At 57.5% G+C, this 26,202-nt stretch overlaps 2 protein-coding genes across 34 annotated transcripts in view; both read right to left on the bottom strand.

Moving 5' to 3' along the window:
- The window catches only part of NRXN2 (neurexin 2), a 108,860-nt gene extending 102,048 nt beyond the window's left edge, over window positions 1–6,812 (bottom strand). For 15 of the 30 annotated variants that reach the window (XM_060302971.2, XM_060302993.2, XM_060302973.2 and 12 more), the window contains exon 1: window positions 6,580–6,811. The gene's annotated coding sequence lies outside the window, so the exon portion shown is untranslated. Of the gene's footprint in view, window positions 1–6,579 lie in introns of all 30 variants that reach the window. The other 15 variants (XM_060302974.2, XM_060302975.2, XM_060302995.2 and 12 more) reach the window with 2 other exon arrangements.
- A 3,648-nt stretch (window positions 6,813–10,460) lies between these two features.
- On the bottom strand, window positions 10,461–25,511 carry RASGRP2 (RAS guanyl releasing protein 2). Of its 4 annotated transcripts, none has more exons than XM_030833738.2 (17): window positions 25,395–25,511; window positions 23,192–23,332; window positions 22,443–22,465; window positions 21,835–21,897; window positions 21,376–21,507; window positions 20,458–20,608; window positions 20,086–20,259; window positions 19,810–19,926; window positions 17,787–18,068; window positions 16,740–16,817; window positions 16,411–16,533; window positions 15,965–16,080; window positions 12,756–12,897; window positions 12,453–12,489; window positions 11,697–11,873; window positions 10,755–10,819; window positions 10,461–10,591 (listed from the first exon to the last, which is right to left on the bottom strand). In XM_030833738.2, the coding sequence occupies exons 1-16, from the start codon at window positions 25,413–25,415 to the stop codon at window positions 10,761–10,763; spliced, it is 1,836 nt and encodes a 611-aa protein (XP_030689598.2). In that variant the 5' UTR covers window positions 25,416–25,511; the 3' UTR covers window positions 10,461–10,591; window positions 10,755–10,760. The 4 variants fall into 4 exon arrangements, with proteins under 4 accessions (XP_030689598.2, XP_069902198.1, XP_030689603.1 ...); XM_070046097.1 differs by lacking the exon at window positions 25,395–25,511 and adding an exon at window positions 25,189–25,307 and having other exon boundaries at window positions 16,411–16,551; window positions 22,443–22,545; XM_030833743.2 differs by lacking the exon at window positions 25,395–25,511 and adding an exon at window positions 25,189–25,307 and having other exon boundaries at window positions 22,443–22,545.
- Window positions 25,512–26,202: the final 691 nt, after the last annotated feature.

The raw sequence follows: 26,202 nt of genomic DNA, 5'->3' as shown, positions 1-26,202 counted from the left end.
GCAGGGTCTGGGCCTGCCGCCCCTCAAAGCTCATTACTCATTCTCCCCACAGCCTGCAGCTCTGCAGCACAGGCCTGCCTAGCTCAGCGCCAGGGGCACAGGGGCTGCAGAGCTGGCCAGGAGGAAGCCCCAGCCCTCCCTGCGTCCTCTCTCCAGGGACCCAGGGACCAATGAGGCAGCTTCAGGCTTGCGAGGCAGAGATAGCCCCAAGAGGAGTGTGAGCTAAGCGGACACCCGGTCCTTTCCACCCCACGCCACCCTACAGTTCCCAGGAAACCTGCTGCTCTTCACCATTCCTGTCCCCTCCCTTCAGACTCCCCCCTCCCCAGGACCAAGCTTCTGCTGACCCAGCCTTCAACCCACCCTTCCTCCCAGGACGCAGGGGCTTCCTGCTAACCTAGGAGGCTCCAACCTTCCTCAACTCCTGGTACGCAGTTCTCTGGCCTCAGGTCTCCTCCCCGTGGGCGAGGGCCATGGCCTTGCACAATTACATCAGGTAAACAGTGTCCCTGGAGTTGTACATGGCTCCTCCCCGAGGCTCATGCAGTACAGTGGAAGCCCCCCTGCACCCACAGTGTCCAGGTGCTGCTCCCCAAGATTGATTCTTCTCCAGTGCCTACTGCCAGTGCAGGGACATTGCCAGAGCAGCCTTGGGATATCCTGCCTGCTGACTGATGTCAGTGCAGTGCACACTGCCAGCCACTGCTGGCCCAGGGCCACCGCTCCTCTGGGGAACAGACCTCTTCCCTGTAACTGGGGATCCCGTACCCAGTCAGCTCCCTAGCACCCGCTACGCACAGGTGGACTCTGCAGCCTTGAGCCAGCGGTGATGGGAGTTAGAGAGGTTGGGGGTGGGGTGACTCAGCTGCACTCAGGGCCGCAGCCCACTCTCTTCCCCCACAGAATCCTGTCCCAGCGATTCTTCCTGGGTCCTCCTAGGCTGGCGGCTTCCTCCCCATCTTCCCATGGCCAGGCCAGTGCCAGTGTGGCATCTGGGCTGCAACTTCGGGGTTTCCCACTGTGCATCGGGTGCCAGGCTGGACCACCACATGCACGTTCTTACATATCCTCCAGTTCTAGGAGGTATTTTTGTCACCCCAGGCTTACAAACAGGGACTCTGAGCTTCAAATGATGGATTCATTTGCCCAAGTGCAGGTACGGGGCCGGCTGGCTCCAGCATCTATGGCCTTCCTTCTACCCTGCACTGTGCACAGGCCACAGAGCTCACCCTTCTCCGACCCAACCTTCACAGGGGCCCCTGCGCTCTTCAGACCATCCAGACTCCGAGTCTGCCCTGGGGGCTGAAAGACACAGACCTCAGAGCTCATGGAGTTTACCCCTCTCGTTTTCTCTGAGGTGGAAACGGAGTCCCAGAGAGGGGCAGTGACTGACCCAGGGCCATAGAGAAGAGCAAGGCTAAAATCAAGGTCGCTGGCCTCCCATTCTAGATGCTTCCCCTGTATCCACTATTCTACTCCCGGGTCTTCTAGCCTGACCAAAGGCCTAGCCCCATCCATACCACCAGCACAAACTGAGTGAATGGATGTGAATTCCAGGGTGAGATCGTCTGCACCCATCCCGGCAGAGCCCCTGGTCAGGGGTCTTCTCCTAGCATCCACTCAGCCCCTTCTCTGGCCACATCTACACCACACACACACACACACACACACACACACACACACACACACACACACACACACACACACACACACACACTTCCAGCCATGGGAACACCAGCCTCCCTCTGGCTCTCCTCACACCAGCTCCCTCTCGCCAGCTGGGAGTGTAACAGCAGGGGCCTCCCCCAGACATCAGGGAGGAAGAGCTGGGTTTACACACATTCTGGTGGCCCCAGAAGGCAGCCCGTGGACAGGTGGGAGAGTACGTGTTATGGGGAGGGAGATTTTGGCTCGAGCTAAAGAGAAACTTGCCGGCAATGCGAAACAGCCAACAGTGGAGTAGGCTGCCTCCGGGAGGGGGGGGGCGGTGAGTTCCCAGTCTGTGGAGGTGTGTGAGCTGAGAAAGGATGACTACTGCTCAGAGATGCTCAGGAGGGGCTCTTGAATCATACGGGAGGGGGCATCGAAGTGCTTGAGCTCTGAGGGCCCTTTCAGTTGCACAAGGTGTTTTTTGGAGGGTCCTGTTTCCTCCCTAAAACCTCAGGCAGGATTGGTGGGCTGCGAATAGGCCCCACCCCCTCTTCCTCCTCCTTTCTTCCAGCGCTTGATGACCTAGAAGTGACAAGGGAAGACCTTGGGCAAGTCCAAGTCCAGCCACATGTCGGCAGAGGGCAAAAGCAAAAGTGAGATACTGCAGTGATTAGAGGCACTGACTCAAGGGCCTGGGTTCCTTCCAGCTCTACCCCTTTCTAGCTGTGTGACCTCGGACCAGTTGCTTGGCTTCTCTGGGCCTCAGTTTCCTTACGTGTAAAATAGAGATATTAGCAGTGCTGTCAAAATTGAGTTAATATATGTAAAGCATTTGAAACAGTGCCTAGCAGAGACTAAAGTGGAAAAGTAGGTATTGTATTAATAATCACTTTTAAAACTCCTCCTCTCATCATTTTACAGTTTGCAAAATTCCATGTGTCTCTTGTTTCCTTTGGTTCTCACCAAGGCCAGATGAGAGAAGTAAGTAATGCAGGCCTTATAACTGCCCCCTTTGGCAGATGGGGAAACTGACACTCAGAGAAGAGAAGGGACCTCTGAGTGCCCATTTCTGTGGGACAGGATTCTGTGGGGGAAGAAAGAGTTGAGATCCTGAGAGCAGCTGAGTCACTCCCACCCCGACCCCCTCCAGCTCCCATCACCGCTGGCTCAAGGCTGCAGAGTCCACCTGTGGGTAGCGGGTGCTAGGGAGCTGACTGGGTGCAGAATCCCCACAGTCACACGGCCTGTCAGTGGCAGAGCTGGGACTCAGATTTTGCCCGCTGAGCCTTCCTCCACTCTGCTGAGCACCTCCTCCTACCTGGGAAGGTGGGAAAGGGATGAATGGGTCTGGAGACTAGTGGAGGTCCCACAGCAGCACGGCTGGGAGTGGGCAGGTGTGTGCGAGGGTCCCCCTGAGCAGGTGTTCGTGAAGGGGGCTGAGCACAAGAGCGGCAGCTGTTGCCAGGTGTGGGGGGTTGAGGAGACGGGTGGGCTGGGGACCGAGGTGCAAATGAATGACTCGGCAGAGTGGGAGCCGGAGCACAGGTGCCTAGGAGCTTGGGGGTAGTCAGTGAAAGGAGTGAGCTCACCCCTGTGCCCACCCTGTGCTATGCACAGCTGAGGAATGATGCCGCAGGTGGGTACACCCCAGCGATGCAGAGGATAGATGGTTTCCAGGGGTAGACTTGTGAGTAAGCAGGAGGTGCCTGGGAATTTTCCTAAAGGTACCCGTGACAGGTGTGTGCACGCGTGCCATGATAATGCTGGAAATAGCTGCCGTTTACCGGGGGCATACGACAAAGTTCACAGAGTGCTTAGCACAGAGCCAGGCTCACAGTAGGTACAGAGTACAGGCAGACCTTGGAGATACTGCGGGTTCAATTCCGGACCACCACAATAATGCGAATATTGAAATAAAGGAAGTCACACGAATTTTTTGTTTCCCAGTTACACTATACCATAGTCTATGATACTGTAGTCATGTGTGCAATAGCATCGTGTCTAAAAAGCAATGTACATACCTTAATTTTAAATTACTTTTTTGCTAAATTACGCTAACCACCATCTGACAGCGCAGTGTTGCCGCAAACCTTCAATTTGCAAAAAACGCAATATCTGTGAAGCGCAGTAAAACAAAGTATGCCTGTAGATACAGTTGTTACTATTATTATTGTCAGCATAATCATCTGGTCTAGTCCTCAAAAGAACCCCATGAGGTAGGTATGGGAAACCCCATTTTACAGATGAGGAAACTGAGGCTCACAGAGGGGCAGAGCTGAGCCCAGGCGGCCTCACTCTCACCCCACTCCAGCGTGACAGCAGCAGAGACAGCTTTGTAAGGATCAAGGATCGGCAAGGTGTCATGCAGATGCCAGATTATTTGTTGAATGAGTCTCTGAGAGCCATAGCCCACCGGTGTGGACGGGGCCAGGCCGGGAGCCACCCCAGCAGACGGAGGAGCAGGGTGGGTGGCGTGGGCTCGCACTGTGGGTCGGGGTGTCCCCATGAGGGCTGGGAATAAATGGACAGCATGGCTCCGGCACCAGGCAGGGTGTGAGTGTAGGATTAGTGCTGGGGGGTGGAGCGCCTAGAAACGGGAAGGTTCTGAGGACGGCAGGTGTGGCTGAGTGCTGGGCCAGACCTGGAGGGGCTGTGGTCGTGCACATCAAAGCCTGGGGCAAAGAGCTCAGGACCAAGAAGGGAACGTGGTGCTTAATGATGGGGGTGGGATGCAGCTAGGAGGAGAGGGTGTGTCCCGGGGAGTGAAGGTATGTTGCAAGCATACAGATGTGCCTGAGATGGCTGTGTGAATCTGGGGAGGTGAATGGTTGCATGGGGGGCTGTGTGCACCTGAGGGTGTGGGCTGACACTGCAGTGTTGGGGCTCTGGGGGCAGGTAGGGGCCATGAGCGTGTCACGTACAGGAGAGCAGGGCGCCTCGGGGAGGTCTCTGAGGCAGGCAGTGAGGTGGCAGTCTCTGGGCGGGGCATGTAGGCGGTGTGCAGCCGGGAGGTGTATTGTGTACGCAGGTGTGTGCGCCTGTGTAGGTGTGTGTCTGGGCGGGTGCCACTGAGCATATGTATCAGTGTCAGGTTGTCTGTGTCACTGGCAAGGGTGGGCGGGAGGGAGCAGCTGGACCTGGATAGAGACTGAGGGCCTGGGAGGGGAAAGAGGTCCCCCACAGTCCCTCTGGAACCCAGCCCCCTCCTCTCAGGAACCCATAGTGTGGATTCAGCCCAGGCTGAGAAGCCAGCAGAGGCCCCGGCTCCTGGAGAGAACTCCCCAGCCATCCTCTGATGGCCGGCCTCTGCCTGTCGGTCAGTCCTGCCCACCCTGTGGGTATGAGGACAGGATGGATCTGAGAACACCTCCTCTAGCAGGAGTGAAGGAACCCCCGAGCCTGACCCTTCTCCCCTGCCCCTAGAAAGATCCAGCCGAGTCTCAGATGCCAGCGTCCCTGGAGGCATCCCTGGAGGCAGAAGGAGTTAGGGACCTGAGTGGCCAAAGCACCCACAAAACAGGAGGCTTTACGGTTAACAGATCAGCCGACCTCCCTCCTCTCTTTCTTCCTCTGTCTTCCTTCTCTCTGTCTACTTCTCCGGCGAAAGATAGAGAATGCAAAGCCCTGAAGTCTACCCTGCCCCAAAAGGAATACCCAGACACTAGGAAGGTGGACAAGAGGGAGGGGTGGGAATGAATGGGAGGTTCTCGCCCACCTGACCCCATCCCCCAACACATAAAAAACCAGAAGTGTATGGAAGCCCCAAGGCAGCCAAGAGGACTGGAGACCCAAGACCCACACCCTAAGATTGATTTCATCACTCCAGGTCTGGACAGCTTCCTCCTTCACCTCCAGGCACCAAGAAAGAGCCCCCTCCCAGCCTTGCTGGTTCAATGAGGCACCGAATGCCTTCACTCAGGACTCCAGTGGGGGCTGAGAGTAAAGAAGATAACAGCTGCCCACAGCCAATTTTTTCCTCTAAGGACCCATCAAGGCTTCAGGGGCCCACACCCCAACCCAGAGGACCCAGGGCAGATGGCTCCTTCAGCTGGGGAGGAGGCTGGGACATGAGGAATGTTCTCCTCCTCTTTGGGGGCAGGGGAGCAAGCCCCGGGCCCTGCAGCTTCCCCTCCCTGCAGCACTCTCTGACCATAACCCTGTCACCACCCCCAGCGTGTTCCCCCCCCAGCACAGCCCCCTCCTACTGATTTCCCAGTCTCCCTCTCTCATCACCTCCAACCTTCCCCCGCAAGCTTCTGCTCCTCTCCCTCGGGCCTCCCATCTTTCCCGGCTCTCCACCAACACATGCCCATCTCTGCCTCTAGCACCTGGGCGCCTTCCCCTCTGCTCCCTCCCCATAACCTCCTCTCCCCTTGGCTCCCATCCCCCAGTAAAGCCTGGTCCTCCGCGGTGCCCCCCAGTATGGAGCCCTTGGCCTGGCCCTGCTCCCTGCCTTTCCACTTCTCTCCTTTCCCCTCTCCAGCCCCCTCTGCTTTTCCTAGGAAGGCCAGTTCCTCGCTGGTTTCTCCCCTGCAGACCCTTCAGGGCACAACGGGCTCCTCATCCCCTCTGGACGGGCACTGCTTCCAGCCCTTGGGGTGTAGGCTGGGGACCCCCCTTCAGAGCCTCCCTCACAAGCCTTCCGGATGCCCCTCCTTCTCGCCCCATTCCTTCCCCTCAACGACCAGCCCTCCCACCCCCCTCCATTCACCCCAGCTCAGTGCCAGTGCCCCTTCCACAGGGAGCCTCCGACCCCCAACCCCCCAAGGCGTTTAGCCGCCTCGCTGTCACCCAGCCAGCCCTCTCAGCGCGCCAGCGCCCCCGCCCCCCAATCCGCCCTTCTTGCCTCCCCCGCCCCTCCAATCGTTGCCCTCCCCCAATCGGCTCTCGCCCCCCCCCGTCCGTCTCCGCCGCAGCACCCCCCCGTACCTGGTTCTGGGGGCGCCAGGAGCAGGAGGGTGGGGATCAGAACCCCAGGGCCGCCCCGTCTCCGGCGGGTGGCAGAACCAGGGCCAGTGGTGTCTGCCGCCTCGCGCCTCTCTCGCTCCCCGCCGCGTCCCCGCCCGCCTGCCGGTCCGCCCGCCCCGCCGCGGTGCCACTCGGAGAAGGATGCTCCGCGCGTCAGGGCGGCTGCTCCCGCCGCCGCATCCCTGCAACACCGACTGACGGCAGCATCAGCACCAGTTTCCGCCCCCCGGACGCGAGCATTGGATCATGCTGCGCTAACGGACGAGCTGCGCAGCCAATGCGAAGGCGCAGAAGCCGCCAGTCCCGCTGCTCCACAGGCCCACGCCCCGCGAGGAACCCAGGCGTCCCAGCCTCCCGGCCTCCGAGTTCTTCCCCGCTTCTCGAGGTCCTTAACCCTGGCGCCTGGGCCCCCAACCAGGCAGACCCCCAACCCAACCCCAGTGACTTTTCCGGAAACCCAGGCGCCCTAGCTTCTCGCCCTGGGATCCCGCATCCCCCGGCCCGCGGGCCCAGGTGGCAGCGCCCAGGGCTGGGGCGAGCCGAAGGGGAGGCTGTGGGCCCAGACTTGGGGGCCCGAAGGAGCAGGTCCTGTGCGGGGGCCCGGGCCGCAGCGCCCTCTGCTGGCAACGCCTTGGAGCGGGCCCGGGCTGCCCGGAGCCTAGGGACGCGGGCTGCTGGGGGCCCTTTCCAGCCCTTGCCTGGCTTCCGCCTCCCACTGCCCAAAGGCCCCCTGACCGCCCCTAGAACTGAGGAGGGCTCTTTCCTGGGAAAAGGACAGAGGCGCGGTGGGGGAGGGAAAGGCAGAGATGGGGGCGGGGTAGACCTAGGGGCTTGGGGTTTCCCAACCCTGCCTCATGGGAATCCCAGAGTTTGAAGCCTGATTTCCAGTCCTGCCTGGAACTCTGGACTGGGATAGGAGTAGGTTGAGGGGTAGGGGCGTGGATACACACTGCCTGGACCACAGAAGGGAAGCTGGCAGCAGCTCACTTCAACCAGAATTTTCAGAGTGAATGTGGTGCTGGGGTGAAGGTCTTCCCTGTGAGGGCGTCTGCATCACTATGCATGGGTATGAGTTTGGAAAGAAGGGGACCCCCTTCACTCATCCAACCCAAGGTGGACCTGGCACCTAGCGTGTGTATCACAAAGTTGGACACTGGGCTTCTGAATGAGGGAGGCAGTGTGTGTGTGTGTGTGTGTGTGTGTGTGTGTGTGTGTGAAAGACCATTCTGCCAGCTCACTCCAGGACCCTGATTTCTGTTGCAGGGTCCGTGATCTGCACAGCCAGTGGTAGTTGGTGCGTCCTTAGCCAGAGGCAACATGCAAGAACACTCTCATTTGACCACAAATGCATGCATGGGCACTCGGAGGCGTACTCACAGCCATGCACACCTATCCATGCACATAGGCGTTCCCGAGGGGACACACAGGGACACGTGCAGAAATGCCCCCCCCATGGTACAACACCCACAAGAAGCATATACTTGCTCAAGAACATACGCAAACTTGTGCACACAGGTGCCTGAGGCAAATGCATGCCTTGGGGGGGAAGAGGTGTACACAGAGGACCTGCCCACGAGGTCATCCTGCCCTCCGAGGCACTTTGCACAGAGTGGTCAATTACTGAGTAGATGCATGGGGACACTCCCCCACACCAGAGAGCTCCCTCCCGGCCTGTAAGGGGATGAGAGGGGGACCCAGGCTGTAGGACCCTAGAGGTTGGGAAGAGAGATCCCTGAGCCAGGTTCTAGACTTGGGGGGCCTACTCTGACCTTGGAGAGACCCTCAGGATGGCCCCACCAAGGCCACTAGAGGAGCCAGAGAATGGGAACTGCTGAGTCAGGGCCTGTGAATGTGAAATTGCCTCTCTGACCCCAGAGCCCACTGCCCTGCCCATCCCCCACTGCTCCTCTCCCTGCAGGCTACACACACACACACACGCACACACACACACACACACAGAGACATGTCCAGCCAGGCAACAGGGCATAGATGGGCACACAGACAGGCGCAGTGACTCAGACCCTTATAGATGGGTGTGGGAAGGGGTGGGGGGGAGGGCAGGGGCAGGGAGAGATGCAAGAGTGAGCACTTGTCTCTGGTCCCCACCCCCAGCTCCCTGGGCCACCTCTGCCCATCAAGGGCAGGAAAGGTCACCTGGCAGCTGCTGCACCTCGCTGCCCCTCCGCCAGCTACAGTGATGTCTCCCCCCACCCAGGTCCAGGCTTCAGAGTACCGGATGTAGGTGGGACCCACCACTTCAAGACACCCCCCCAACAGGCACCCACCCAACGTGGCCCTTCTCCCGTGCGCAGTCCAGTGAGGACACACGGTGGAGGAAGAATGCACCGAATACAGTATGCATGCCGGTGCACACACATGCACACACGCGCACGATGTGAAGCTCATCTGCCAGATTCACACAGGCGACCGTGAAAAGGCGGCCACACGTCCCAGTCCCGGGGGAGCAGACCTGGGCACACATCTGCAAACACACACACTGAGAAGAGGCCAGGCTGGGGCTGGGGGGTGGCAGGGAGGGGAGCCAGCCGACCGGGCTGCAGGGATGGAGGCAGCGTAGGGAGCGAGCTGCTCTTCACAGCACAATCGCCGTCTGTTGTTATAGCAACTCAGCCCCCAAATCGTGAAACGGATATTACAGCCTCCAGAGGAGGAAGGAAGGGAGGGGGCTGAAGATGGAAGGAGGGGCAGTGCGGGGGACCCAACGGGGGACAGGGCTGGGGGGCCCAACAGGTGGCAGAGCTGCAGCTGAGAAGTAACAGGGTGGGAGGAGGAGGTACCCCAGATGAGGAGTAGGCCAGGGGGAGTGGGGTCTCAAAGGGAAAGATGGGCATGGGGTCAAGGAAGTTTGAGGGAGGGGGCTGAGGCCATTGCCAGGTCCTCAGATATTGTGCTTTGCAGGTAGGAGTTGGGGTGCTCAGGCCTCCACTCCCAGGACAACCTGCAGTTGCTGTAGGACATGCCTCAGCTTGGGGGAGGGGAGCTGGGGAGGTAGCTCCCATTCTCAGACTGCTGTCTAGAGCCTCCTCACCCCAGGGGCAGCCTGGCTCAGCTTCAGAACCTTTCGAAGACCCCCAGTCCACCCTCCTCACCAAGACCAGCCTCTGAAGTGGCCTTAGCCTTCCTCAGGTAGTGGTGACCCCCCAAAACCTCCATGCTGCAAACTCGGGAGGGAAGAGCTGGGTTGGGAGAGGCTGCCAGAGGCTGACAGCAGGATCGATATGCATTTCCTCTGGAAGTCCCTGTCCTTCCGGCTGGCAGCAGCGCCAGGCCAGGAGGCTGCAAGCCCAAGGAGTGTGCCCCCCTCGCTCCTTCCCCCACACCCAGCACTCAGGGCTGCCCCCTCCCTCCCATGATTCTCTGTAGTGAGCTCCCCGTTGCTGGAAGTATACAAGCAGAGGCTGAAAGACCACCTGTCAAGCAAGGGAAATTCAGCTGCGGGCTGAAGGCTATGGCTATACATGACCACCAGGCTCAGCAATCTACTTTCAAGTTTTAGGCCCCCAAGATTCTGGACTCCTAGAGATTCTAGACCTCCCCCCAAAACTCTCTGTTCCACGGTTTCCTGGTTCTAAGGCTCTATCCCCACAATTCTACCTCCCCCCAAGATTCCAGACACATGAGATTCCAGATCTCCCAAGATTCTGTGACTACAGAGTTTCCTGCGCCACAGTTCTAGTCCCTGTGCTTACGGACCCCTGCCCTCTGCCCCCGCGAGGATTCTAGGCACTGATAGTTCAGGTTAATTACTTGGGCCTTTATTCCGTCTGGAAAACACAAATATTCACAAGAATCTGTACAACCTTAGGGACACCAGCCCTGGCCCTGCCCTCAGCTGCATGCCACCCTCACACCCCGCCCCCCAGCCCCGGCCTGCCGCCACAGCGCCCCAGGCTCCCTGCTCTGGTCCAAGTCTTTTCTCCAAAGCAGGCATGAGTGCTTGATCCAGTCACAGCTGGGAAGAAGAAAACAGAGGTTGTGAGGAAGACCCTCCCCACTCCCCAAAAAGCAGGATTCCACCTGGCCTGGGCCATTTGGACAGAGCGCCCGTCCCACCCATCCCCCCATTGCCCCAGCCCTGAGTGGGGAGGCTCTGCCCAGGCTGCAGGGGGGCTCACCATCAATTACAAGTGGATGTCAAACACGCCATCCTCCACCGTCTGAACCTCCTCCTCTCGGATCTCTGCAGGGAGGGGGGTGTCACAGGACCAATTCCTGGGTCCCTGTGCCCTCAGCAGCCCTTCTCCCCATCCCTGGAGGCACCCGGCCCCATCCCAGAAGCAGAACCATCCACCAAAAATCAATTCACTGAATGACCAAAAGGCCCAATTTTTGAGGCTCTTTTTCTAAGTTTTCATTTTCCACAGCTTTTTTGCAGCCACAGATTTATCGGTGCGGTTTGCTTAAATGTCAGTTTTGTGTGTGTTTTACATTTTAGACCCCAGCACTTCTGGAAGGCTCAATGCAAATGGTTTCATCTTTTCTGTATCTGAGAACTTATGCCCTGTGCCTGCCTCTATTTTTGAGGACTTATGCCAGTCTGAACAGTTGTGGTCAACTGCCTTAGACCCCAGTTGAACATGGTTGTTCAGACTGTTCTCAGCAAAATAATCATTTGAGGAATTGTCATTCAGAAAACTGACCTAGAACCACCAATGGCCCCAAGAGAGCTGCTGGGAGCTTTGGGGGGCAAGGGACTTTTCTCAGAATAGCCTCCAAAGCAGCCAAAAAGGGAAACACAGGCAAATGGCTCACAAAACTCCCTCTCCAACCCATTGTCAATCCCCCTAACAAAATAAGAGTGCAAATTGAATCTTGAAGTCTCTTTCACGTTTACTCTTTTTTATTTATTAGTCTCTGTCCTCCTCAGCCTCAGAGGGTTGAGGGCTCCCTGGTCACCTTCTGACACCCTTACCTGTCCAGCCCTTCTCCATCACCCTACCAAAATAAGACAATTACAAACTCTGCAATAATTTCCATCCTGGAGAAAGTAATACTATGCCACCATGGCCTTGCTTCCCTCCCTCCACAGGCCAGTACAAAAAGAGACCCCTTCTTACCTGGAGGCCGGGAGCCTCGCCTGCCAGGGCGGGGCAGGGAGAAGCTGAAGGCGCGATGGTGGGTATGTGTGGGTGAGGGTGAGGGTGCAGACCCCTCCAGACTCACACTCTGGGCCCGGCGCCGGCACTCAACTGACAGACGATCCTTGCACTGCTTGTGGCAGTTAACACCACAGGCTGGGGAGGCAGATGGGGAGCCCAGCCAGATCAACTGATCAGAATACCCTTCACCCCATTCCACAGGCCTGCACCTTTCCCCAGGTCCCTTTGCTCCTGAGCAGCTGCCCCACCAAAACAAGAGCCTCCTTTCCAAGTGCCTCTTCATCCTACTCGGCAGTCTGTGCCCTCTCCAAAGCTCCCTGTTCCTGGGCAGCTGCCTCACCAAAATAAAGGCCCTGGTTTTTGTTTGTTTGTTTGTTGTTGGTTGTTTTTTGGGTTTTTGGTTTGCTTGTTTTGGTTTTTGGTTTCTGGGGTTTTTTTTTGGCAAAACTGCGAGGCAGGCGGGATCTTACTTCCCAGACCAGGGGTCGAACCCACACCCCCTGCAGTGGAAGCACGGAGTCTTACCCACTGGATGGCCAGGGAAGTCCCAACAAAAGCCCTGTTAAAGGCTACCCCCTTCACATCAACCAGCATGCCTCTTTGGCTCTAAGGTACTTCACTCCTTGGCAATTACCCCACCAAAATGAGAATATTCACCCAGATAGTAACTCTTCCCAAAAAACTCAGCCCAGCAGCCTTGCAACTCCATCTCACCTCGGCATTTGAGGCCCTGCTTGTAGATGCCCAGGATCTGAAATAGAGGAGGGGCCGTAGTAGGGGGGAGGGGTTTAGAGGGGATGACTCTACTTCCTTTCCATGGGCAGGGAGTGGGACTGACCCTTTCTGGAGCCTTAGGGCCCCCCTCAGGGTTTTGTTCAGAACAGCAAGAGGGGAGACAGGTGGAATTAAGGTTTGCCTAGGCTGAGAAGGCTCTGGCAGGGGCGGGGCCAGAAGGGAGGGTGGGCGTGGATGGGGCGGGGCCGGTGCTGGAGGGGTGTGGCTTGGGCGGGGGCTCACCAGGGCCTTGCAGTGGCGGCAGGCGACCGGGCGCAAGGAGTTGCTCTCGTGGAAGTTGTGTACGAAGCCCATGCGGCCACCCAGCACAGAGCTGGAGCGCAGAAAGTAGGAGACCATCTCCTCCTTGCTGATGCAGCCATCCCTGTCCGGGAAGGGGGAGGGCCTCAGCTCTGGGGGCCTCCCTGGGACCACCCACCACCAGCTTAACCCATCCCACTGGGAAAAACCCCTACCAAGTTAAAGGTCCTCACCGACTCCTGATTTTGGACCCCTGGTGCAGGAAAGAGAAAGAACACTAGACTTGGAGTCAGGCAGATGTAGTAGCTGTTACTAACTAGTTGTGTGGTCTTGGGCAAGTCAATTGCCCTGGGTTTCCTCCCTGGAAAAATGGGGATCATAATTCCTGCCCTGCTCACTTCACAGAGTTGGTGTGTAAACTAAAATTGCTCTGCAGTTCCCCATGGGATTATCAGCTTCTGTTTCCCAAAGTGAGCTCTGTGGAACACCAGTCCGGAGCCCTGAGAATTAAGAGATCTCTGATGAGTTTGGGGACCAGGTAAGATTGGGAAAAGCTGCACCTGTCTCACTCTTGCATAATCCTGCCAGAAAGGTAATCCAGGGCTTCCCCACGGAGCCCTTGTTTTTCATCCATTCACATATTTTAGGGAAAGAGTGAGCACGTGCTCTGGAGATGGACAGAACTCAGTTCAAATTTGGGCTCTACTTCTTCTCTGTGTGACTTCAAGCCCCATCCCTCGGTTTCCTCTTCTATAAATGGGGACGATGATAGTTCCTACACCTCAGAGGCCTTTGGGTAAGGCTTAAATGAGATAGTGCACATGGAACATTGACAACAGCGTCTGTAATGGTTAATAGATGCTGGGTCACTGGGAGCTATTTCCACCAGGGGTGGCCCTTGTCGGAAACGCCTGCCCATTGTATTTACGTGATCCAGGTTGTCCTTCAAATCAGTGGTACATTGGGACGACTGATGGTTTATGAAAATATGTAAACCTAGGCTCCTATCTCACACTGTTCATGAAAACTTAATTCCCACTAAATTCAGAACACTAATGTAAAACATAAGAATTTCAAAGTATCTGAAAAGGTATAAGGGAAGAATTTTGTAATCTTGAGGGGATGAAGGCCTTTCTACGCATAACACAAATCCGAGAAGCCATAAAGGAAAAGACTGACATATTGAGCACACATTTTAAAAAAATTTTATATGGAAAAGGACAACATAAATGACAGACTGGGAGAAAATATTTGCAAACATATTCAACACCAAGGGTTAATATCCATTAACAGAGATTCTAGAAATCAATGAGAAAAAGACTCACAAACCCAGTGGAATAATGGACAAAGGACATGAACAGGCAATTTACAGAAGAAATAGAAGTGGCCAGTAAACATATGAAGATCTCCTACCCCCACTAGTATTAAAGAAATGCAAATTTAACCAAGACGCCATTTGCCAATTAGACTGGCAAAATTGTAAAGCTTATTATAGCATCCACTGTTGGCAAGGAAGTTGGGAAATGGGCACTCGTTCACTGCTGATGGGAGTGCAAGCTGGCACAACCTTGCCTGAGGTCACCTTGGCAGTCTCTCTTCTAATTTAGAATGTGCATATCTTTTGATCCAATTATCCCACTTCTAGGAATTTCTCCTACAAAAATAGTGGCCTGAGTGCATGGGTGCAAAGATGTTCACAGTAGCATGGTGGATATTAATAGCGAAAAACTGGGAACAGTCTACGTGTCCATCAGCAGGAGAATGGTGAGGCAAATGATGGCCCAGCCACACAGTGTAATACTCTGCAGCTGTTCTAAAGAATGAGGTAGTTCTGCATGAATCGGCCTGGAAAGATGTCCATGATGAGGGTTTAAGTGGAAAACAAAAGTAAAAAAACACAAAGCATGCAGTCCTGTCAAGACAGTGATTTAAAAACAAAAACAAAAAACCCTGAAAACCCTACTGCCACAAATACCCAGATGCTGCTTAAAATATATCAAAAATTGCTTTAAATGCATAGGTGAGTTTGTAAGAAACGGAATCCCCCAAGTTTCAGAAACAAAGAGAGATCTTCGAATTGATTCAGTGAGCTGTGGCTGCCCCAGGAGCCGGGTGCTGGATTTTGATACCTGCCTGGGGCCTGCAGGAGGTGGGGAGTTAAGGCTGAGACGCCTGCATGAAGCTGACGCCTTGAAGGTCTCCAAGGGCTGCACCCTCCCTAAAAGTGTGGCCTGGAAAAACTCCACCCTAACACAGGGAGGTGACAGGGAACTGTTTTCAACTCAGAGAAAACTCTGTTTTCAACTATTTGTTCCCAACGCTGGGAGGAGAAACAAAGCAACTACAATGAACGCCACTGGCGGAACTAGATTTATACCATCATCCTGTTTGTCTATGAAACAGACACAGACAAATTCTCTAACAATTTGCAACACGCATGAAAAAAAGACTGGAAAGATACAGGAATTGCCACACCAGTAATGTTACCAACATAGTTACTAATGACAACCTCTGAGTGGGAAAGGAGGGAGGGAATTTTCACCTCTTACCTTTTACACTTTGCTCACTATTAAATCTATTTTACTACCTGGATTTTTTTTTAACCATGCATTTTTATAATATGGGAAAAAACCCAGCTTTTTGAAATATGGATAACATTGAAAAGTAAATCGACCTGGGATGGACTATAAATTTTGATTGGAATTTTGTCCGCTCAGCAAAGCCAGGGTGCGAACATGGTTGCATGTTTAACCTACTCCAGAGAACCAGCTGTTTGTCCAAATTGTCAGCATGTCAACTGTGAATTGTTGATAAGCAAGTGGGTGCTGCTAATTGCAGGCCTTTCTTATCTATTCATTAAGACAGGCTACCCAGGAGTTCAACGTGCCCACACTTTTTGCCAGCTGTGAGTTCCACAAATAAAATGGCATTTATGTAGCAACAGTCCCCAGGCCACCGTCTTTGCAAGATTCAGGTGGAGTCCCCCCACCCCCTCTTCGGTCTGAATAAGTGAGGTAACCCTGTGCCTCTGCAGCTGGAAGCCTCCCCGAAAATAAGAGCCCCTCCCCACATGGGTGGCTTCCTCCCTCAAGATCATCTGGTTCAATGTCCTCATCTTGCACGGGAGGAAACTAAAACCCAAGGGGAAGTGAGTCTGCTTTCCCTCTCCCCCTGCCCCCAGGCCTCCTCACTGGTTCTGGTCGAAGTCCCCAAAGGCGCTGAGGTAAGGAAAGTTCCCACGGATGATCTGGAACTCCTCCTGTGAGATGTGGCCGTCCCCATCGACATCGAAGTTCCGGAACACAGACTGGAGTACACAGAGGGACACATGGGGGAGGGGAGGATAAAAGGAGCATTGGCCCCACCCTGCCCACATTCCCAGTCCAAGTGATGAAGGGCGGGCGTCTCAGCCTCGTGCAGCTGTCTGTCTCCCCCACCACCTCCCTTCTCCGTACCCCCATCCCAACCCCACCTATCAGCTGCGCCCCGTGCCTTCTGGAGACTGAGTGTTGGCCCTTGAACCTGGCACTGGTGGTGGCTCCCAGGGCAGTGCCCTGGCAAAACTAGCCTTGATTGACCACTACGGACCTGTCCCCCCACCCCACAGACTCCAGAGCTGGCTGCCACGGAGTCTCACCTCCACCATCTTCTCAATGTGCTCCACCATGAGTGCCTGATCCAGCTTGGGTTTGGCCGCTGAGGTCCACTCCTCCAGCACCGGGGGCCGGGGAGGCGGCGTGCAGCTGGTGGGGCTGGTTGGCTGTGGGAATGTTCGAGGCTGAGAGAGGGCCAGAGGTGAGGAAGCCCAGGGCCCAGTGGAGGAGAGAGGGCAAGCCCTGGGGACAAGGAAGCCTGCCCAACGAGCAGGATGGGTGAGGTAGCCTCTAATCTTGGAACTCCCAGGAGGGCAGAGGTGGGGGAGGAAGAGGATGGGCCGAGTGGGTACGCAGCGATTCCGTCCCTCACCGAGGACTTGGAGCGCGGTTCCCGCTGCAGGGACAGCTGGTAGAGCTCATCCTCTGTCTGATACTGATCCAGAGACACCTGGGACATACAGGTCTGATCACGCCCACTGGCCTCCGCTGCTCTCAGGAGCCCACTGCCCAGAACTCAGACCCACAGGTCCACCTAGAGGTCGCAGCCCAGCCCCGAGCCTGGCCCAGAAGCTAGACTCAGGACGAAGGCCAGCTTAGAACACATCCCAGCAACCACACGCCAGCCTAGCACACAGACCAGAACCTGTATCTCGGCCCCAAACCTTGAACACAAGGCACTGTCAAGATCTCAGCCGAGACTCCAGGTCGCAACCCAGCTGAGAGCTCTGAGATTCCCGCCAACATAGAACCCCGCCCAGCCACCAGACTCCAGCTCAGATTAACCCCGCCCAGCCACCAGACTCCAGCTCAGATTCCAATCCCCATCTCAGTCCGGAACCTAGAAACAGGTAAGACTTCACACCAAGCCTTAAAACCTAAGCCCCAGCCCAACGATCAGAACCTAATCCAGATCTGGACTAGAACCCAACTCCTACGCTAGGGCTCAAAACCAAGTCCAAGACCAAGCCCAGAAACTCAGAGCTCAGGGCCATGTTTAAAAGCCGCCCCTGGGGAACTCCCTGGCGGTCCGGGGTTAGGACTCGGCCCTCTCACTGCCGAGGGTGCGGGTTCCATCCCTGGTCAGGGAACTAAGATCCCACAAGCCACGAAGCACAGCCAAAAACTAAAAATTAAAAAAATAAAATAAAAGCCACCCCTACACCCAGAATCCAGAGTCTGACCCCAAACCTTGAACACAGCCCACTGCTAGGAACTCAACCCAGGGCCCAGGCCCAGCCTCAAGTCCACATGCTAGCCTCAGGGGCCCATAGCCCCATCTGGAGCCTAGAACCCTTCTCCAAGTTCACCCCAGCCTTGGGGCCCAGGCTGGGTGTCAGTTCTTCGATCATAACTGAGAACCCAAGGCCGAGCCTGCAGGACCAGGTGCAGCTGTCGACCCTGCTGCCTGGCCCCTCACCGTCAGCAGGCTCAGCAGGTCGGGGTTGGCTTGCACTGGGGGCTGAAGGCTGGTCACCATGGCCAGCTCCTCCAGGATGCTGAAGAGCTGCTTCATCTTGGCCCCATTAAGTCGGGTCCGGGTGGGGTCCAGCCAGTCAGGCAGCGCCAGCTGCAGGGCCACCAGGTCCTTGAGGTGCACACCCAAGATGGGGAAGCGGAAACCCACGCAGGCTGCCAGCCGGCGCCGGTAGTTGCCATAGTTGCCAGTGGCCGTCACTAGTTCTGTCAGACCTTCCCAGAGCTGGGGGACAAAGGGCAGAGGGTCACACACACACACACACACACACACACACACACACACACATCACGTACACATCACATATCTCAAGCTCAGCTCTCCTTCCCCTGCCCAGCCCTGGAAATGGGGGAGAGGATGTGGAGTCAGGGTCAGGGATGGGTGAAAGGTCAAAAGCCTCCCTCACTATCCCCCAACACTGGCTCCCTTAGCCCCTGGGAATCAGAATTCATAGGTCACGAATTCAAAGGGACACCCACTACCAAATACCACACCTCTACACCAGGCCTGGGCACAGATTATCATCAACATTTAACAGAAGAGGGGACTTCCCTGGTGGTCCAGTGGTAAAGAACCCGCCTTCCAATGCAGGGGACACGGGTTTGATCCTTGGTCAGGGAGCTAAGATCCCACATGCCGCGAGGCATCTAGGCCCCTGTGCCGCAACTACTGAGCTCGCGTGCCTCAACAAGAGAGCCTGCGTGCCGCAAACTACAGAGCCCAGCACTCTGGAACCTGTGCGCCACAACTAGAGAGAAGCCCGCACGCCACAATGAAGAGCCCACGTCGCAACAAAAGATCCCGCAAGCTTCAATGAAGACCCCACGTGCCGCAGCTAAGACCCGACACAGCCAAAAACATAAAGAAAATAAATTAATAAATAATTTTTTAAAAAACCATTTCACAGGAGAGGAAACTGAGGATCAGGGAGGCAGAGCAGCACAGGACGATGATTTCGAAGAATATTCTTAGTGGTATCATTCGTAACAGCCCAAACTGGAAAAACCCCAAATGTTCAATAGTAGAGGAGATACACAAATCGGGGTGGACTAAAACATTATACGGTAACGGAAGTGAATGAACAATTGCTCCACATAACAGAATGTAAGAATGAAAGAAGCAAGGAGTAAAATCACATATACAACACGATTCCATTCATAGGAGGTTCAAAAACAGGCAACAAGAAACGCACATGCTTTTGGGATGCATGCACAGGTGGTAAAGCTATCAAGAAAAACAAGGTCAGGAATTCCCTGGTGGTCCAGTGGTTAGGATTCTGAGCTTTCACTGCAGGGAGCACGGGTTTGGGGACTAAGATCCCACATGCCGCGCAGTATGGCCAAAATAAATGAATAAATAAATAAAAATTTTTAAAAAGAAAGAAAGAAAAGCAAGGTCATCATCCTTAGGAATGTTATGACATTGTTTGCCTCTGATGAGGACGGAGTTACGCGCTAAGGTGCTGCGAGCTTCGGGGGCTGGCAGTGTTCTACTTCTTGACCTGAGTGGTAGTTACACAGGCGTTTTCTAATTTTTTTTAACTGTACCTATGTTCTATAGACTTTTCTATATGTATGTCACCAGTTATGTTTTTTAAAATAAAATAGGGACTTCCCTGGTGGTCCCGTGGTTAAGACTCGGTGCTTCCACTGCAGGGGGCACGGGTTTGATCCCTGGTCAGGGAACTAAGATCCCACATGTGTGCGGCACGACCAAATAAAATAAAATAAAATAAAATAAGCAGGGGAAGAGTAAAGCACGAGCTTTGAAGTTCGGCAGACCTGTGAGACTCCACTCTGCTGCTTTCACTGTGCAACTGGAAAAGGATTTAACCCCCAGACTCAGTTTCCTCATTTATCAAATGAAGAGGGAGTGCCCAGCCCCCAGCACTGCTGGGAGTTCTCAGCGAGGCCAGCCCTGGGAAGGCTGACCAGGCCATTCCCCTGACCCCCCGAGTCTCAAGCACCTTGATGGTCTCTGGGCTCACGTGGCTGTGGGTCTCCTTGAGGCGGGAGATGGAGCTGTGGCTCAGGCCCCCGACCACCGCCATCAGCGTGTTGAAATTCTGCAGCTCCAGGAGTTTCTGGGGAATAAATGGAGAGAGATGAGGCAGTGAGTCACTGAGTGGGCCCAGAATTTGGCTCAGCTTTTCTGGAGAAGACCTGGCAGTGGGTTAGGGGAAAGGAGGGACTCAGCCCTACTGGCAATTTGGGAGGTTGGGGGGAAGGGGAGGAGCAGGCACCTCTGCAACGTGGACGAAGTGTGTGATGACCAGGGCCCGCTGCGGGGCTGTGGGCTTGCTGAGAATCATGAGTTGCACCCACTGCGAGACACTGTTGAAGAGGGAGATGAATCGCTCCAGGACAGGGTTGTCCACGGTGCAGCCGTGAGTCACAAAACTGTGATAGTCCTGGAACTGCAGGCACAGTGGCCTCAGCACCCTGGGGCCCCTCCCCTCACCAATGGCCGCTCCTCATCCTCCAGCGGCCCTTTGGTGGTTACATTGAAACCCCAGACCCACCCTGTGACCCCACCTATCCCAGAGACCCTGCCCCTCCTGGCACCCCCTCCCCAGCCCACACCCGCTCCCTGACTGAAGGCCATTGGGCCGCACCAGGATCTTGCAAAAGGAGCAATATTCCAAGTAGGTGAGATGTGCTGCCAGCTCCATGGGGTCCAGGTGGTCAAACAACAGGGACATCTTGCGCTTTTTCTGTTCCACAGGGTTCCTCTGGGTCACCTGCCGATTCCACTTGTAGGTGGGGCTGGGGGAGTGGGGCGGGGCAGTGAGTCCTTTGCTGGAGATGCCCCACCCCTCATGGCCCTACACTCATGCCACTCACGCTGACGGCGAGACACTGTGCAGAGCACGAATGTCCCCAGTCCCAGCACCTCCTGCAATCTCCCCCTCATCACACACTCAACACAGATTTATGGAAGACCTACTCTGTGCCAGGCACTGTGCTAGGCGCTGGGGGTACAGAGATGAGCAAGACACGGTTCCTGCCCCCGAGGAGCTCACAGTCTACTGAGGGAGACAGACACAGAAACAAACAATCACGAAATAGCGTGGCACAAGTGTGGAGGTCTTTGGGCAGAGGTCTGCACGAAGTGTCATGGAGGAACAGAGGCAGGAACGACAAATTCTGCCCTGAAAGAGTCCACAGACACTCCACACTTGTGCTAAGTTTTGATAACACGGAGGAGGAGGCAAGGGGACATGAGCAAAGCGCCATGGTGGGAAAGGATGCAGGAGCTGCAGAATGGTGAGTGGACCCGTGCAGCTGCAGTATGAGGTGCCTGGTATGGGGTGGTGGGCTGTGGAAGATGAGGCAGGAATGCCAAGCTGGCCTGAGACTATGAAAGGCCTTAATCCCCAGCCGAGGCATTTTGAAGACGATAGGAAGCCATAGAAGGTTTTCAAGCAAGAGTGACATGACCCTCACCCATTCAATTCGACAAACATTTATTAAGTGCAGATGGTGTAGGATGCTGAGTGCCCTGCCCAGCCCTCCGAGCTCCCCCCACGCACACGCTCTCGATGTCGATGAGGCTGCTGTGCCGGCGGTTCCCTTCTTGGTCTAGCAGAGCCTTCAGCTCCTTGATCTGCTCAGCGAGCTCAGGATTCAAATCAAACTCTGCTGGGAATGCTGAGATCCAGTACCTGGTGGAGGTTCAGAGTCACCCAAGGCAGCCCTTCCCCCACCATCCCCTAGGACTGTAGTTCCCCAGAGAGGGGGAAAGAGCCTCGAACTGTGGTTCCCCTTGCCCAGCTCTTTCCTTCCCTACCCGCACTGGGCAGATCCGAAAACAGGGACCGGGCCAGGACCAGGAAGGGGCAAGCCTGCGGCAGCACAACCACCATGGACAGAGCCAGGTTCAAACCCACATGACCAGCTTCCAGAACGAGCTATTTCCACTCCTTCAGGCCAGTCTGAAGCCTGAGATAAGGGAGGAGAGGAGGGGACAGAGCCCCAAGAGGAAGACTCACCTGACCAGATGGCATGTTTTCACCTGAAGCGAACTGGAGTCGTCCTTCCGGGATTGTTGGTAGGTGAAGCAGAGTTAAGGAAAGCAAGCATGGAGACTTACTCGAGAACAGGAGGCGGGGGAGGGAACCCGAGTTCTTGGGGGAGGCTGAGGGCAGGGCCTGGTTCTAGGAGAAATTCTAGGGGTGGGGTCTGGGGCGGGCAGGGCCCAAGCTCTGGAAAGGGGCTGAAAGCAGAGGTGAGGTGTGAGCTTTGGGAGGGTGCCTGGATGGAATGGGGGCCAGATTCTGGGAGAGGCTGAGAGCAGGACCTGGGTTCTGGGAGAGAAGCAAGAGGCAGGACCTGCGCTGGGAGTAGGAACAGGTCCTAGGCTGTGGGGAGGACAGAGCAAGGCCTAGGCTGGGGAGAGACCCGGGGACGGGGCCTTAGGTCTAAGGGGAGGAAAGGGGTGGAGCTTAGGCCCTAGCTGCAGCCTGGGCCAATCCTGAATTCTGTGATGTGGGAGTGGCCCACGCTCTAGGAGCGAAGCCCATCCTCTGCCCGCGCTGGGCAGCGGGGCTCCCTTATGGATGCGGACTGCAGGGCCCTTGGCGAGGCCGGCGAAGGATATACGTACAGCAGTTTTGCCGCCAGCTGAGAGGAAGGGATGTACCAGGGGTGCATCATGAGGAACATGCGCACCAGCTGCGGGTCCCGCACCTTCCCGGAGTCATCTAACTCCGAGGGGTCAAGGAGAAGCGGGTTGACCCTATGTCCCGCAGCTTCGGTCCCTAAACCCTACCCCGCAGCCTGCCGGGTTTCTGGCTCCCGGCCGCCTCCGGCTTTCCCGGGGCTCCGAAACCAGGAGGCAGATTATAAAGTAAAGGTAGGGTGGAAGAGGGATAAGGCAAGATCCGAGGAACTAGAGGAGAGGAGCGTCTGAGTCGGGCCTGTAGTCTGGAGGGGAACCAGCTGGGGCGGAAGGAGACGGGTTCCGCGGGGTCAAGAATCCAGAGGTCATTTCCTGAGTGCCTGGGGAAGGGGCACCCCTTCACCAGATAAGCCACCCCCCATCAGCCGGAAACAGCTTCCAGGCCGCAACAGCGAGTTCCTCCGGATCCCCCGGGGAGACAGATAACGGTCCTCGTGGGTCAGAGTCTGGGGACCCCGTCGCTCCTCCCTTCAACGCTGGTATACTAGGGAAGGGAAACCTTTTCTCTTTCTGCACCGTGTGGATCTCTCTACCCCGGGATGAAGAGGAGACTTTCGCCAAAGAGGCTGCAGGATGCGAGTTGGGAAGAGGTCTGCCCTGGGAGGCAGGGGTCAGGGTTCAGGCTCCCGGCTGGTCTCAGGCTGGGCGTGTCCTCCCGTGCCACTCACCGAAGGCTTCAATGCAACCACGGAGCAGCTCCTCCACCGTGCAGCCCTTGTCCAGGTCCAGGGTGCCCGCCATGGCCTCCGGCGCGGGTAGGCTGGGCCAAGCTGCGCTCCGAGAGCCTCCACGGGGCTCGGACCTGACCCCTGTCCCGGGAGAGACAGAGCCGGAGTCAGCGGAGGCGCGGGCCAGGGGCGCGGCCCCGCGGACAGAAATGGGGCGGGGCAGGCACGCCCCCTGCTGGGCAGGGGCGGAGTCGTCCGCTGCGGCCACTCCTGGGGTTAACTGGCCCGGGATGTTGCAACCCACCAGTTGGGAAACGAACTGACCAAGAAGCTTCCGGCCCACCCTTGGAGTCGTGGGAGGGCTGAGGGACTCCCCGGGGATAGGGACGAGCCAGAACTCGGGGGGCTGGTTAGTGTCCCAGCCCCCGTCCCCGCAGGCCCTCTTCTCCTCACGTCCTCGCCCCAGAGGCACCTGCAGCACCCCGCAGCTCAGTTCTGCGCCCCTCCCGCTTCCCTCCCTTCACAGCCTCCCTTCCCCCGCAGGGTTATTTTGGGAACCCAGAGCCTGAGGGGACCTCGGAGGAATTTCTCCCTGGGATGAGAGGGGGGAGGAACCCAGGCGTCCTGCCCGCGTCGCCCCCTCCTGGGCTCCCCGGAAAGGAAGGCGGGGCTGTGGCAGCCCCCAGGGGCCTGCCATTGGGGAGGCGGGCTGGAGCGGAGAGGAACATTCCTGGGGCGGGGGGGGGGGGGCGGAGAGGGCGGAGCGGGGAGCCCACTGCGGCCCGGAGGCGTCAGCGGGAAGCCTGAGCCTGGGAACCGCGCGCTCCCAAGCCACCTCCTCCGTGAAGGCCCCAAGGGTCCCGGCTTAGACCTTCCGCAGGCTATCTTCATCCCCAGACCCTGACGCAGGTCCCCATACTGCACAGTCGAACTGAGTGCACACACAGGCCGTCCACACTCGAGCACAGAGCAGGGTGCCCAGAAGGGGGCGCTAGCACCGTGCGGGGTGGAGAGTGCCTGTACGACTCCACCAGCAGCTCCAGTCACTGGCGGGAATATACGCACCCATGCAGAGACACTCATTCCACACCCGAGACCAGGGACCCACATCGGGGTGCAAGAATGCCTGAGGCTCCCAAGAAGCCGAGCCTCAGGCAATTACCTCCCATACTCTCTCTCTCACACACAATGGCACCCACAGACCTCGCACACCTGAACGAAGGAAACCTCGGACACACATAACCAGCTCTCTACCCCAGAATGCAAACCCGTTGGAGCGGCCGGCTTCCGGCCCTGCTGCTCACTAGAGCCAGGCCAGCCTGGAGTTCCGCGGCCACAGCAGCGCGACATCCGCACACGTGTGCACACGCGCAAGGCAGTGCACCTACACGCATGTACACTCTCCCACACATGCACACACCCGGTGGGTATGCACACACGCCCATTCCGCCCCCGCCCCCTTCATCTGCGATCTAGGGCCAGCCCTGCGGCCCCAGCGACCTGACATCCCGTACCCACGGACGCTGGCAAAGCCTTGCCCCACAGAAGGTACCCCGCCCCTACACATACTCCCCCGGGCTGCGGGGGGGGGGGAGCGGGGGGCTCCTCTATGGAGTTCTCTGGTAGACTTTTCCTAGGAGCCACCCAGAGTCATCAACCCCCGGCTCTCCCGCTTCCTCGCTGTGTGACCTTGAGAGTCACTTGGTCTCTCGAAGCCTCAATTTTCTCATCTGTCAAATGGGGGCTTCGCCGGGGAAGGTCCCGCTGAGACGTGGCTAGGAAGAGCCGGGTGCGCCCCGTTTGCCGCCCCCTCCCGCGCTTGTCCAGGGAGCTTCGGGTCTCTCGGCAGGTCCCTCCTAAGCCCTGACCCGGGCCGCAGATTCCCCACCCACCAACCCACCCGCCGCCCCCAGCCCGTCTGCGCCGCCCTCAAGGGCCCCTAGGGGCCGGGCCTCCTCTGCCCTGAGCACCCCCCCGCCCCGCGCTCATTCACTCACACTTGGGACCCGCGGCAAGAAGCCCGCACCCGGCCCGACTGGCGCCACCTCCGTGCTCTCCCGCCCGCCGACCTCGCTGCGGCTGCGGCTCCCGCCCGCTCTCCGCGCCGCGGCCCCGCTCCCCGCCGCCCCGCCCCCGCGCCGCGGCCGCCCCCTCCTCTCCCCTCCCCTCCCCTCCCCTCCCGCCCCTGCGCCGGGCTCCGCACCGGCGGCTGCGCCTCCCCCATCGGGGGCTCCCTCTCGCCCCGCACGCGGCGGTCCCTGCGGCAGCTTAACCCCTGCCCTGCCGCACCGCCCGGGAGACGAGGGCCGCGGGCGGGGGGGCTGCGCCACGGGCCGCGCCGAGGGTGGGTGAGGGGAGGTCAGGCCGCACGGGACATGGAAGGGGGGAACTAAACCACCGGTCCTCTCCCCCCATTACAGACACCCCCCTGCCCCCCGCCCAGCCTGGTGTGGGGCAGAGGAAGCCGGGAGGGGCAGGAAGCAGACTGCGGTGGGGAAGGGGCGCCCCGCCCAGCCCCCGGCCCGGGTTCCTGTTTTCGAGACAAACCGTTCCCACGGGGCTAACCCGGCCTGGGGCCGGGCGTCTTCCTGCGGGCAGCGGGGGGCACAGGTTGGGTAGAGATCTGAGGCGTGGGCGCGGCGGGTCCTTGTGATAGCCTGGGGGAGGGGCTAGGACAAGGTGGGAACACTTGGGGGAGAGGGGCTTGTGGGGAGGGAGGAATGAAAACGCGGCTACCTGGAGAAGGGGCCTCGAGGTCTGGGGATAGAGGGAGCTCCAGTTCACACAGGAGGGACTGGGGCCCCGGAAGCCTGGCTCCCCATGAGGCCAGATGAAAAGGGGCAGCTGCAAGCGACGGGTGGGTTCTCCGCAGCTAGAAAACTGGAGCCTGGAGGCCTGGCCGACGCCCCCCCCCCCACCCCCCGGCAGAGAGGAACTTGGGAGGGGAAGCCGCAGGCGGTTGGGGTCCCCACAAGCCGGGCCTAGGGGAGCCGGTAACCATTTCCGGCTGT

Source organism: Globicephala melas, chromosome 8 (assembly GCF_963455315.2).
Source record: "Globicephala melas chromosome 8, mGloMel1.2, whole genome shotgun sequence".
In the NCBI taxonomy this organism is placed as follows: Eukaryota; Metazoa; Chordata; class Mammalia; order Artiodactyla; family Delphinidae; genus Globicephala; species Globicephala melas.
This window is presented reverse-complemented; position numbering and strand designations above follow the sequence as displayed.

What these genes read in the sequence shown, in the direction of transcription:
- RASGRP2 (XM_070046097.1), bottom strand. Translation starts at nt 23,264, where the DNA reads ATGGCGGGCACCCTGGACCTGGACAAGGGCTGCACGGTGGAGGAGCTG. An exon ending in CTCATCGACATCGAGAGCGT is followed by an intron (nt 20,609 to 21,375) that starts GTGCGTGGGGGG and finishes CCACTCCCCCAG; the next exon opens with CCCCACCTACAAGTGGAATC. An exon ending in TGAGCCCAGAGACCATCAAG is followed by an intron (nt 18,069 to 19,809) that starts GTGCTTGAGACT and finishes TTTGTCCCCCAG; the next exon opens with CTCTGGGAAGGTCTGACAGA.